General features: G+C 46.5%; 1 protein-coding gene across 9 annotated transcripts in view; it reads left to right on the plus strand.

The window, feature by feature from the left end:
* Positions 1–12,550, plus strand: part of NEDD4L (neural precursor cell expressed, developmentally down-regulated 4-like, E3 ubiquitin protein ligase) — a 270,488-nt gene that overhangs the window by 170,987 nt on the left and 86,951 nt on the right. For 8 of the 9 annotated variants that reach the window (XM_015416887.1, XM_015416886.1, XM_015416888.1 and 5 more), the window contains 3 exons: positions 1,475–1,536; positions 1,667–1,766; positions 5,445–5,611. The exons of the other annotated variant lie outside the window; for it this stretch is intronic. In XM_015416887.1, the coding sequence (XP_015272373.1) occupies positions 1,490–1,536; positions 1,667–1,766; positions 5,445–5,611 (314 nt within the window). In that variant the 5' untranslated portion in view covers positions 1,475–1,489. The remainder of the gene's footprint in view (positions 1–1,474; positions 1,537–1,666; positions 1,767–5,444; positions 5,612–12,550) is intronic. 9 annotated transcript variants of the gene reach the window in all.

The following is a 12,550-nucleotide window of genomic DNA, read 5'->3' on the forward strand; positions in this document are numbered from 1 at the left end:
GCAGAACTGGAGCAAATGGCAAGACCCCAAGTAAACCCAAAACTCTGACAGAGTCAGGGGCCCAGAAAGAACCAGCAAACCATCTACCCCAACCCCCTAGGCCTAAGGCAGGATGCACCCACAGACATCAAGCGCCCATGCAAGTGACCCGTCCTAAATCTTGTGACTTCCCTCTCCCCTGTTTTAACAAGCGACAACGAATGCAAAAGACACGTACATACATTTAGGACCATGTTTTAGTGCTTTGCCAGTTCACACTGATAATTCTTGGGTCGTGGAATGTTGCAAGGTACAAGGCACTCAGGCTAATATTTGAAACGTAATAATCTACCTGGTAGTTTGCCAGCAGTACAGAACTTTGCGGATGCAGCAATTGCACCGCTGGCTGCGATCATCACACTAATTGGCACCTCTCAGAGCTGAGTTCCCACATTGCTGGAAAGGTAACTCTTCCATTTAGATTGTCTCTCCCTTTGCTACAGTGTTTGACTCTGAATTTTTAAGGTGCAATGTCATTAAATGGATACTCTTACAGCTAGGACAATAGACATATAGCAGTACAGCATTTCATCTCAGAATCCTGCTGGACTCTCACTGTGTGTCCATACCCTGCAGCGTCAGGTCACAAATCACAGTATGGTTGCCAGCCTCCAGGCAATTCAGAGGGGAGGGGAGGATGGGACGGGCTTCTCCTCTCCCTGTCACTCTTCACCTGGCTGGATAACCTTGGGCAAGCCATACTTCTGTCAGGGGGGTTCTTGAAAAAGAGCAGTTTCTATCAAGAGCTCTCTCAGCCCCACCTCCTCAGAGGGTGTCTGTTTTGGGGAGGGGAAGGGAAAGGAGTTTGTAAGCCACTCTGAGACTCCCTTGGGTAGTGAAGGGCAGGGTATAAATCCAATCTCTTCTTCTTCTTCTTCTTCTTCTTCTTCTTCTTCTTCTTCTTCTTTTTCCGTACTTCTCACTGTGCTAATGTCTGGGTGTGTACGGGAAGGGAGGTAAATGTACATAGTACAAAACCTGACTCTTCTGTGCATACTAGAAGTACATTTGTGAAGCAAACAAATAAAGAAGAGAGTAGACTCTGGCATTGGGGTTACATTATTATTTCGTAGCAAGATGTTTTTTAAACAACTCTCTCTCTCTCTCCCTCTCTCTCTCTCAAAAATTTTCTACCACTCTCTCTCTCTCTCTCTCTCTCTCTCTCTCTCTCTCTCTTTTTGCATCTCTGAGTGCTCCTACCTTCCAAGTATTTTTCTGCACCAGGACATTGGTTGGTTGGTTGCCTCGATAACGGTGTTGAGGGTGACACCTAGTGGGAAAGTCCAGTCGACAATTCACTCCACTTGCCAATAGAGGCAGAGTCTGTTTTAAGGACGGAAAATTTTGTTCGAAGCTCCCTTGGAACCTCTGCCAGGCATACAATAATGTGTTTTCGAGTATTTTTACTGACTTAATTTTATTATTGTATCAATAGACAGAAGACCCAACTATGGAACGGCCTTACACATTTAAAGATTTCCTTCTCAGGCCAAGAAGGTGAGTGAGTCTGTCTGTCTGTCTTTCCACCCACCCACCCACCCACCCTTATTTTTAAAAAACCTTCCTTTCTAGCACACAAAACCATTATGTAGCTCATCTGTGTTTACAATTGTTTTATTCCCGTTAGCCACAAATCTCGGGTAAAGGGTTTTTTGAGGCTAAAGATGGCCTACATGCCAAAGAACGGTGGCCAAGATGAGGACAATGACCAGAGGGAGGACTCTGAGGTAAGCAGCTTTTAATCTGAGGTGTTTCCAATTTTCTTGATTACAGCTAGATTTGAGACCTTCGAGACCACAAAGACTTTTCAGGTATAAGCTTCCGAGAGTCAGAGCTCCCTTTGTCAATGTTATGAGGAAAGGAACTTCGACTCTCAGAAGCTTACACCTCAAAAAGTCTTGAGGGTGCTACTGGACTCATCTAGCCATTCCTCTACAGACCAACACAGTTACCCTCTGAAACTTCTTTTCCTGAAATAATGGTGGTAGGCATGCTAGGAATCTAGCAACTTGATAGCTCGTATCGCTTAGAAATGAAAGTGAGCTGAGATCACAGTCCAGGTGGGCACACACATGAAGATGCCTTATACTGAATCAGATAATTGGCCCGCAACATCAGTATTGTCTACTCAGACTAGTGCCGGGTGGGGGTGTCCAAAATAAAAGGACCAGGAAGTAGGTGATCTAAATCACCTACTTCCTGGTCCTTTTATTTTGGAAATGCCAGGGATTGAACCTGGGACCTTCTGCGTGCCAAGGAGATGTTCTACCGTTGAGCCATGGTCCCACTGTTGAGCAGTATATACCTGTCTTAGAGGAAGCATAATGTTTCCTCCAACCTTCATAGCATATAGCTGGGGAAAACAGACAGCAAAGAACCATCGCTAGAGATTTCTGGAACAGATGGACTGGATCATCAAGGCAACTCTCTGTTTCTTAGGATGGGTTAGACAGATTTGTCATTTACATGAACACATGAAGCTGCCTTGTGTTGAATCAAACCCTTGTTCCATCGTAATCAGTAGCGAAGGCAGCTTCATATGTTCGTGGCATTCAGAACTTTCATCCGATCACTTCACTGTACTTCTGGATCATGGTTCACCACACAGCTGAATACCCGTAACTTCACTGTGGGCACGGTGAGCCGTAGGGTGACCGCTTTCTCCTCAATTCATCACACGTCGCAAGCCAAACAAACCCACGCTGTAATGCATTTAAAAGCGTTGTGTGAATCAGCCACAAGAACTGGAGCATGCTTCTTTTGGAAATGGTGTCTTGTTATCATATGATGAGTGAATCAGCTATGAGCTATTTCAGTCTTCATTCTCTGGGATGGCAATTAGAAATGAAGCATTGTTTTCAAACTAAGTGAATAAGTATCAGTTCCGGGATATGAAGCAAACATGGAATTCCTTCTTAGGCTGTCGCGTCAAAGTTCCAGCACAGAATTACTCTGTTGGCCCTGGAGCGAGCCCAGTTGAGTGGTCCCATGCAGCTCTACAAGCCAGTTCTCAGTTCGATGGGGCCACCAATAGGCAGTAGCTCTCCCATTGCATTCTCGCCCAAACTGGCAGCAGTACAGGAAGAGACAGAAAGCTGGCCCTAATTGTGATTGCTGGCGAGGGGGTCTGAGGCATTGGCAGAATTGCTGGGGCCTGGCTTCGTTTGCTTCTGGCCCCCAGTGTCCTTTTGGGGCAGTGGCCCAGTGGGAAGTTTCCTTCTAAGTTGTGGCCAGACCACCCCTGGTTAACAATGCTACACATTAGAACTGAGCTTTGGGAAGACAGTGGACTAAATTGCTTCTTTCTGCTAGATTTTTATCCCACTCTCCTCCAAGGAACTCAGGGTGTTCTCCCTGCCCCCATTTTATCTCACAGCAACCCTCTGACATAGGTTAGGAACAAGAGAGTGACTGGTCCAAAGTCTTTTTTGAGCTTTTTTGACATTTTTTTTCTTAACAAACGTACCAGTTGCACACGCACAATATACGAGGGTGAATCAAATGAAAACCTTAAAATGGCGATAACATTTAGAATCACCGCGCCATTGTCTGTAGTGTGTAGTCTGTAGTAGTGAAGGAGTGAAATCTACTGCAATTCATCAACAAATGAAGTTGCAATATGGTGATGCATGTCTGTCACTGCAGCAAGTGTACAAGTGGAGTAGCAAGTTCACTCCTTCACTACTCAAAAAGCGGATGACGAAACACTGCTCCTCTTTGGGGCATGTCTCAAGTGAGGCAGCCATCTTTACACCAAGCTACTGTGACGGTGTGTTGCTTGTCTGCACTCTGCTGCCACCTGTAGGACATTCTTTATGTCATAAGGGAGCGGTGGCGCAGGTGGCTATAACGCCTGCTAGTAACATCTACGAACAGCTGCTACAGCTGTTCGAAACCCACCGCGGCCAGAATGAGCACCTGGCCCCTGTCCCAGCTCCCGCTAACCCAGCGGTTCGAAAGCAGGAATTAACATCAAAAACTGCGAGTAGATAAATTGGGTACCTACCTTAGAAGGTAGGGAGCACCCTCCCCCGTCGAGGGGGTTTGTGGAGTGTCGGTGGCGAGTGGTGAACGGCAGAGCGGCAAAAAGATGGCGACCGAGTGTAACATCCACGGTGGACTGGACGCAGCGGAGAGGCAGAGCCAGGAGACGCGAGGTTCGTGGAAGGCGCAGGCGTGGCGGTGCCTAAGCGGACGGAGCCGGAGCCGCACCGGCGCGTACCTGCGCCAGAGGGGCCTGCCGATCCACCACCGGAAGACCGTGAGGAGAAGGAGGAAGTGAGAGCCGGAAGCCAGAAAAAGCCGAGCCGACAAGCCGACTGGGGGGAAGAAGATCAACAAAGACCTCCACAGGGAGCTGGTAGGACAGTGCCCATCCCCAGTATTTGTGGCCATAGGTAGGGATAAGCGATTAACTGTAAGCCGCTCAGAGACCCCCCTGGGGGTTCGAGCGGAATAGAAAGTTGAAAGATAAATAAATAAAATAATTAAATTGGTAAAAAACTTACAGACAATGGGGCGGTGTTCTAAATGTTATCGCCATTTTAAGGTTTTCATTTGATTCACCCTCGTATATTGTGTGTGTGCAACTGGTACGTTTGTTAAGAAAAAAAATGTCAAAAAAGCTCAAAAAAGACTTTGGACCAGTCACTCTCTTGTTCCTAACCTATGTCAGAGGGTTGCTGTGAGATAAAATGGGGGCAGGGAGAACACCCTGAGTTCCTTGGAGGAGAGTGGGATAAAAATCTAGCAGAAAGAAGCAACTTAGTCCACTGTCTTCCCAAAGCTCAGTTCTAATGTGTAGCATTGTGAACCAGGGGTGGACTGGCCACAACTTAGAAGGAAATTTCCCAGTGGGCCATTGGTAAATTCCTTATGTCATTGGTAAAAATACTGCCAGCTTACAGACAATGGTGCAGTGTTTCTAAATGTTATCGCCATTTTAAGGTTTTCATTTGACTCACCCTTGTATATACTGGGTCAAGACATTGGTGTATCAAGATCAATATTGTCTGCTGAGAACTGCAGTGGCTGTCCAGGTTCTCAGGTGGAGGTCTTTCCTATCACCTACTCCCTGAGCTCTTAAACTGGACCTGCTGTGGATTGTACCTGGGATGTTCTGCACGCAAAGCAGATGCTCAGGTACTGAGCAATGTCCCATCCCCATTTTTAGTCCTCCACATGAGCTTGTCAATATATCAGTCCACTCCGACCTCAAACTCTTTTGTACTGAGAGAACAGCTCACTGCAAATAAATGTATGATAATGTCAACACCTGCCACTTTGTTATGTGTAGTTTCATCTTTGGAAAGCACCTGTGTTTTAGTTGCATGATGGACCTGCAGATACATAGGCTGCCGTGCATTAGAATTAACCTTTCCTTTTCTCTCCCCCCCCCTTTGAAGCATGGCTGGGAGGTGGTGGACTCCAATGATTCTGCCTCTCAGCGCCAGGAAGAGTTACCAACCCCTCCCTTACCTCCTGGATGGGAAGAAAAAGTGGACAATCTTGGGCGTACCTACTATGTCAACCATAACAACAGGACAACACAGTGGCACCGGCCAACTCTAATGTAAGTGTGCTTCTTTACGCCACCTATAATTATAAGCCACAAGACAGGGTGATGGAGGAAAGACTAAACAAATTCCTAGGTCGGTCTATCAATAGCCATTAGTTGTGGTCATATCTTTCCATAGGAATCATATGTTGATTGGACTACTCTGAGAAGTGTCTCTGTTCTGTCCCACACCTTAGGATCATTTGCTGTTCATCCACCCTCGTTTGGGATTTTTCAGTCAGAGCTCCGACCATATAACATGGCATGCCCGAAGAAGTCAGGAGGGCACCATCATTACAGCGTTGTCGGGGGGGGGGGGCCGGGGGGGACATAAAGCCATTTTATTCCACAGGGGTTTCAGCTGATTTTATGGGCTCTGTGTTGAAGATGAAGACTTATGCTTCTGTAGCCATCCTGCTGTGGGCAATACTTTTATTGATGTTATGGATAACTGTGTGACAGCTAGATTAACCAACGAGATTCTCAGGGTGTAAGCTTGCGAGAGTCAAAGCTCCCTCTGTCAGATGGATAACGGTGGAGAACTATGACGGTTTTTAATGTAGTTTTTAATACTATTGGAATATTTTTTAATTTTTTTTATTTATCTTTAAATTTATATCCCGCCCTCCCCGAAGGCTCGGGGCGGCTCACAAGGGGCACGAATGCCCAAGTTAAAACATTAAAACAGTACAGAATAATATAGAATACAATAACTACAGTACACTAAAATTTACTTTACGATGCTCCAAAATTAGTTAACTATAACATTCAAGATGGGGTTCTAAAAATACTAAAAACGAGCAACAATAATAACAATCAATATAGCAGCAACAATATACTTCCATACAGCGTTGTCCTCTGCCAGGCACGTCTCGCACCCCCAGTAGTCCCCGCTCTGGGGGTGGTCAATTTGCGGGACCAATAAGGGGGGGCGTAGATAGAAAGATGGTGACGATGGCAGTATGATGATGATGGCGTAATGATGGTGGTGGTGGCTCCTACTCAAAGGCCTGGTGGAAGAGCTCCGTTTTACAGGCCCTGCGAAACTGCACCAAGTCCCGCAGGGCCCTGATCTCTTCTGGGATCTCATTCCACCAGGTAGGAGCCGCCACCAAGAACGCCCTAGCCCTGGTAACCGCAAATTTGATGTTTCTGGGGCCTGGAATGTCCAGGAGATTTTGTGTCCCCAACCGTAGTGCCCTTGGGCCTGTTGGGAGCAAGGCAAGATAAAAATATTTTGAATGAATTAATGCAGCCTCCATGTTACTGTGGCAATAATTTTTTCTAAATGCCAGGGGCAAAAGGGAGGGAACTCTGGTGCCCTGGTTATGGCTTTAATTGTGGGTTTAAGCTGGAGGCCTCTTGTTGGCGCCTAGGGGTGCCAGCTCTGCCACTATGGCAGGAGACCTCTCCCTGCCCCCTGGGTCTTAGCACCTGCTACTGCCTGGTGGTGCCATGGGAGCAAGATGGGGGGGGAGTGGCTGCACATATCACAGCATTATGTCACTTCCACCACGGCATTATTATTATTATTATTATTATTATTATTATTATTATTATTATTATTATTATTATTATTATTATTATTATTATTATTATTATTATTATTATTATTATTATTATTATTATTATTATTATTATTATTATTATTATTATTATTATTATTATTATTATTATTATTATTATTATGCTCACCCCTACTCCCCAGCAAGGAGCTGCAGTGGCTCAAGTGGTTAAGACACTGAAGGTCAGTAGTTCAGCAGTTTGGAAGGTCGGTAGTTCAGCAGTTTGAGACCCGAGTGTGCCACATGATGGAAATGCCGAAGAGGTCTTTTTATCAGGTTTATGAGCTGGACATTCCATTCGCCGACTAACACCTCCCCTACGGGGGTTTAGTGTGCCCACCCTCTCTAAGGAGTGGTACCCATTTTATCTACTCGCCAAAGCTTTCGAACTGCTGGGTGGACAGCGAGCTGGGGACAAGACTGGTAGCTCACACCAGCACGGGCTAGAACTGACAGCAACTCTGTTCAGTTCAGATGTTAACCAGAGGATAAATCCTCTGTGCCACCGCTCCCCAACGTTCCAGCAGTTTCCCAAATTTCTATGGTTTTACCTATTCCTTGGGTGTCATCATACTTGGAAGTGACATTGCAACATCGGTCACTATGACCCCCATGTCCCACCCCAAAAAGCTCCTGGGGTTGCCAGCAGACAGTTGGCAACCCTACTTTCCACTATTGCAAGCGGGATGCTAGACTAGATGGGCCCTTTGCTGGATCTTATGATAAGCCTCTGTATGCAAGTCTTTGTTTGTTTGTTTGTTTGTTTGTTTATTAAAGCATCTATATCCCACCTTTCCTCTTTGTTCAAGGCAGCCTATAATAATAGTTAAAACATCCCGAGCTAAAACCAGTGATAAATAGCAAGCCTCCCTCCCCATCCCTCCCTTAATTTCTATGGTTTTACCATAGCAATTTGGGGGATTTCTAGAGTGTCGCCATAATGTACGTACTTGGAAGTGACATTGCAGCATCAGTCACCATGAGGCTTACCCATGTCCCACCCCGAAAAGTTCCTGGGGTTCTGCTAATGTTCAGACCCCCTCAAAAGCCCTGGCAAACAGGCAGGCCTTGCAAGCACCTCCTGAAGATCTCCAGGCAGAGTTGCTGCAGTTATCATCCAGTGTCTATCAGTCACTGATGGTCTGGGCGTGCAGTCTTAGACTTGTAGATGATAAAGCAGAGAACACATAAAGGAAGTATTCAGCTGCTCCCTGCTATACTCGCTTGCGGAAGCATTTCCTAGTAGTCTTTCGCAGAAGTAAAACACTGTGGGAATATCATCACATTGGCGACGTCAAGGGTGACGCTCTACTTTCTGGGCAAAACTCTATGGTTTGTAGCCATTTTTACCCTAGAGTTTTGCCCAAAAAGTAGAGCGTTGCCCCATCCCTGACGTGCTGAGGTCACTTCCGAGGCTTTGAAAGACACTCTGTTTAAGAACGTTCCTCTAAGGGACGGTAGGCGTCCTCGGTTGTCTCCCTTCCAGGTTCTAACCAGGGCTGACCTTGCTTAGCTTCTGTTATCTGACAAGAAAGGGCTAGCTGACCCCCTCCAGGTCAGGGATGGACTTAAATGTTATAAATGTCACTCTTTGAAGGCCCCTTGACCGTGCTGTTTTGCTTATTTTTTTACTAACTCCTACATAAAAGGTCTGCCTAATGAAGCCACTCATTTCCCATGATGAAGCAGGCTCTAGTCCACCATAAAGCTTATGCTGGAATAAAAAAAAAAATGTTAGTCTTTACTGTTACCACCAATGATCCTAGTGAATGCTTGGATCTTAGATCTGGACCTGACATGTCGCTAGGCCTTCCGGCGCGTGGGATGATGATCGGTGGAATAATGCAGAATGAGATCTGGAAGCACGCCATCTCATTTGTAGTACTGTATGCACTTTATTGTTAATTGCTAAATTATTTTTGTTAATGTTCTAAATTATTTATGAGTTTTTTTAACTTCTTTTTCTTATAGCAAAGCTTGACCATAAGTAGTGACGGATTTCCATTAATACATTACAGTAGGCGTCTAATACCCAGTGGTCTTGCGGGGCTGTCATAAACAGAGTTACACCTTTCTAAGCCCATCGGACATCAATTTATGGAAGCTTTCCCCACCCTTGTATTTGCACCAGCTGCCACTTCTTCCCCTTATGCTCTGCCTGTGAAACGCACAGCCTGATCCACCACTCGATTTAAACTAAATTACTAGGGTTTAACCTGAAATGCAGACTGAAATCTGTAAATGCATTCCCCGAAAGGTCAGTCCCAGTTAATAAGGAAAGGTTTTCTTCAGAGTTAGCAAACATAGAATCGGGCCGCTAATTAGGTGGACCAGCCCCCAGGCTTTGAAACACAGTCTTCAGGAACGCCCCCGCTGGAAATCGATGTTACTGCCACATGCATAAGAGGATGTACTTTGGCATAAAGTGGATTAAATTTACTGGATTTGAGACGGTGTAATTAAGATTCCTGTACCCCTTGGAATAAGGGCCAATCCTGAAGCTTACTAGTGGTTTAAGATACTGATTCTTAATTTAATTTCAGGGCAAGTTTTATTAGGACAGATTTTCTCACAGCGTTCTGATATAATTCTAGGCAATAAAACCTGCCTGGGTCCATTTGATATTTCGCTATGTCAATTATCCTTTTAAAATTTAGTTTTTTTTTCTCTCTCTCTCTCTCTCTTTCTGTACTGTGAAGCTGAAATGAGATTATCCCTTTAGGACATTTTCTCTTACTGTTTAACCATTGAATTTATACAATGGGATTTGCCGCATCGCATTCTCTCCTGTTTGGAAGTTGTCTCCTGTGTACAAAGGCTCTTTTGCTCAAAGAAGCCTAGCTACTGCAGTACGATATCATAAGCTTTTGTTATTTATATCCATAGAACATAGTAGCTCTGTGTCATAATGTACCTAAAGCCATTTACTTCCCCAAATCCATGCACGTTTACTCAGAAGTCTCATTTCGTTCAGCAGAACTTGCTCCTGTGTAAGTCTGCATAGGATTCCAGCTACGATGCAAATAAAAAAACAAGGTTTTGTGTGCATGCATACAACTTTCCGGGGGCTGCGGTGGCTCAAGTGGTTAAGACGCTGAACTGCAGACAGGAAGGTCGATAGTTCAGCAGTTCAAGACCCGAGTGTGCTGCATGACGGCGTGAGCTCCTGTCTCTGGCCCCAGCTCCTGCCAACCTAGCAGTTCGAAAGCAAGACATTGCAAATAGATAAATAGGTACCGCTTCGGTGGGGAGGTAACAGCGTTCCATGCACCTCGGCGTCTAGTCATGCCGACCACATGACCACGGAAACGTCTTCGGCCAGCGCTGGCTCTTCGGCTTGGAAACAGAGATGAGCACCACATCCCTAGAGTCAGATTCGACTGGCTTCCGAGCAAGGGAAACCTTTACCTTTACCTATACAACTTTCTAAGCCCATATACTTCAACAGACTTAGAAGGGTGCTACTCTGCTTTGGAACGGTGCCATAAGAGACAACTTCCCCCTGCCCTCCTCTTTCCTAGTGTGTTCAGGATGTAGCACATATGGTATGTGCTTTTAAGACCCACGTTAGTTGAACTTGGATGAGGTTGGCTGGTGAGTAGGGCTGTCAACCTCCAGGTGGTACCTGGAGACCTCCTGGTATTGCAACTAATCGCCAGTTGACAGAGATCAATTTGCCTGGAAAAATGGCTGCTTTGGAAGGTGGACTCTGTGGCATTATATGCCCCACTGAAGTCCCTTCCCAAACCCCACCCTCCTCAGGCCCAACCCCAAAATATCCAGGTATTTCCCAACCCTGAGCTGGCAACCCTACTGGTAAGCCCTTTGACCCTGGGTCACCTTAACTGATGGGCCCTTATCTGGTCAGTACAGCCCGACATGGCATGTGTTGCCATTGGAAAGGTGAGAAGGTCTTCTGCAGGTGAGAGCAAGGGCACCCTGTCCCTTCTGTTCCACACCTAGTAAATGTACCCTTAAAATAAATAAGACCATGGTTTATTTTAACATACGGTTAATTTGTGAAACCAGAGTTCGGTTTACAAATGAATTGCTCAGATCCTTGTTTGCCACAACAAATGCTGGTTCCATTTCCTTTGCTCTGGCCAGGCGTCTCGGTACCTGGGAAGTGCCGTCCGAGTGTCGCCGGGCAGCAGTGCAGGAGTTAGCCAAGATGTCTGTGTCCATGTGTCACTTGAAACCATAGTTCAGGGTAACTGGTTAAAAAACTAATTTGAAACCATGGTTTCAGATCCTGGTTTGACAGCCCCTAACTAACTAAATGTGACAGCCCACATTCATGTGTTCAAAGTAACCCCACGGTTGGTTTGTTTAAACCGTAGTATGGCTTTGTGTCTGAACTGAATCTGAGACTGATCCAGAATGCCATTGTTAACTTGCCCTAGTTGGTACTCACTCTGTGGCTCCCAGAGAGCCACATTCACAATTACCACCAACCCAAAGAGCCACATTTATCACCACCTCGGGCATGAGGGATGCTTGCAGTTTATCAGGTCCTCCAACACCAGCTGTTTCTTGCCTGCCAGCCACAAGCTTCACCTGGGAATGGCTTTGCTCGCTTTCCTGAAGCATGAGGCAGGTGCCACACTGGGGAACAGTGCTCAGAAGAACCACAAGTAGCATGTGGAAGAGCTACCTGTGGGTCCTGAGCCACTGAGCTACTATCACTGACTTGGCCTGTTCCATAAAATTAAGAGAACGCTAAATGCGACTGAAGCTTCTAGTGGATCTTCAGGTAGCCTCTTTCAATTGTGAGATTCTTCCATCGAGACAGGGAGCACCTAGCATCCCATACCTCATCAAAGCAGGGGTAACCAAGAGAAGTAGGCAGCTTCCTCATTAAACCTAAGCGATGTCACAACTAGACTTCCCTCCTTTATATATAACAAGGGGGGGACCCGCGATACTCGCGGGAGAGGAGGACCTCCACTTCCCATTGCAGGGGTAGAGGAGGCCAGGTCTACTCACTCCTTTCCATTGCAGGGGTAGACCTGGCCTCAGGAGGCCAGGTCTATTCACCCCTTCCCTTCCTCCGGAGGAGTCCAGGTCTACCCCTGCAATGGGAAGGGGTGGGTAGATCTGGCCTCCGGAGTCCAGGTCTACCCCTGCAATGGGAAGGAGTGAGTAGACCTGGACTCCTTCGGAGGCCAGGTCTACCCACGCAATGGAAAGGGATGGGTAGACCTGGCCTCCAGAGGAGTCCAGGTCTACTCACGACTTTCCATTGCAGGTGTAGACCTGGCCTTCCAAGGGGCGGGGCCCGCGGGAGGGAGGCGAGGAAGCAGAAGACGGAGGTAAGTACCTCCGGTCCCGCTGGTTCCCGTCTCCTCCCCCCCTTGCCTCCCCCCCCCGGCCCCCAAATGATGCCTGG

Source organism: Gekko japonicus, unplaced genomic scaffold, assembly GCF_001447785.1.
Source record: "Gekko japonicus isolate JY-2015 unplaced genomic scaffold, Gekko_japonicus_V1.1 scaffold278, whole genome shotgun sequence".
NCBI lineage: Eukaryota > Metazoa > Chordata > Lepidosauria > Squamata > Gekkonidae > Gekko > Gekko japonicus.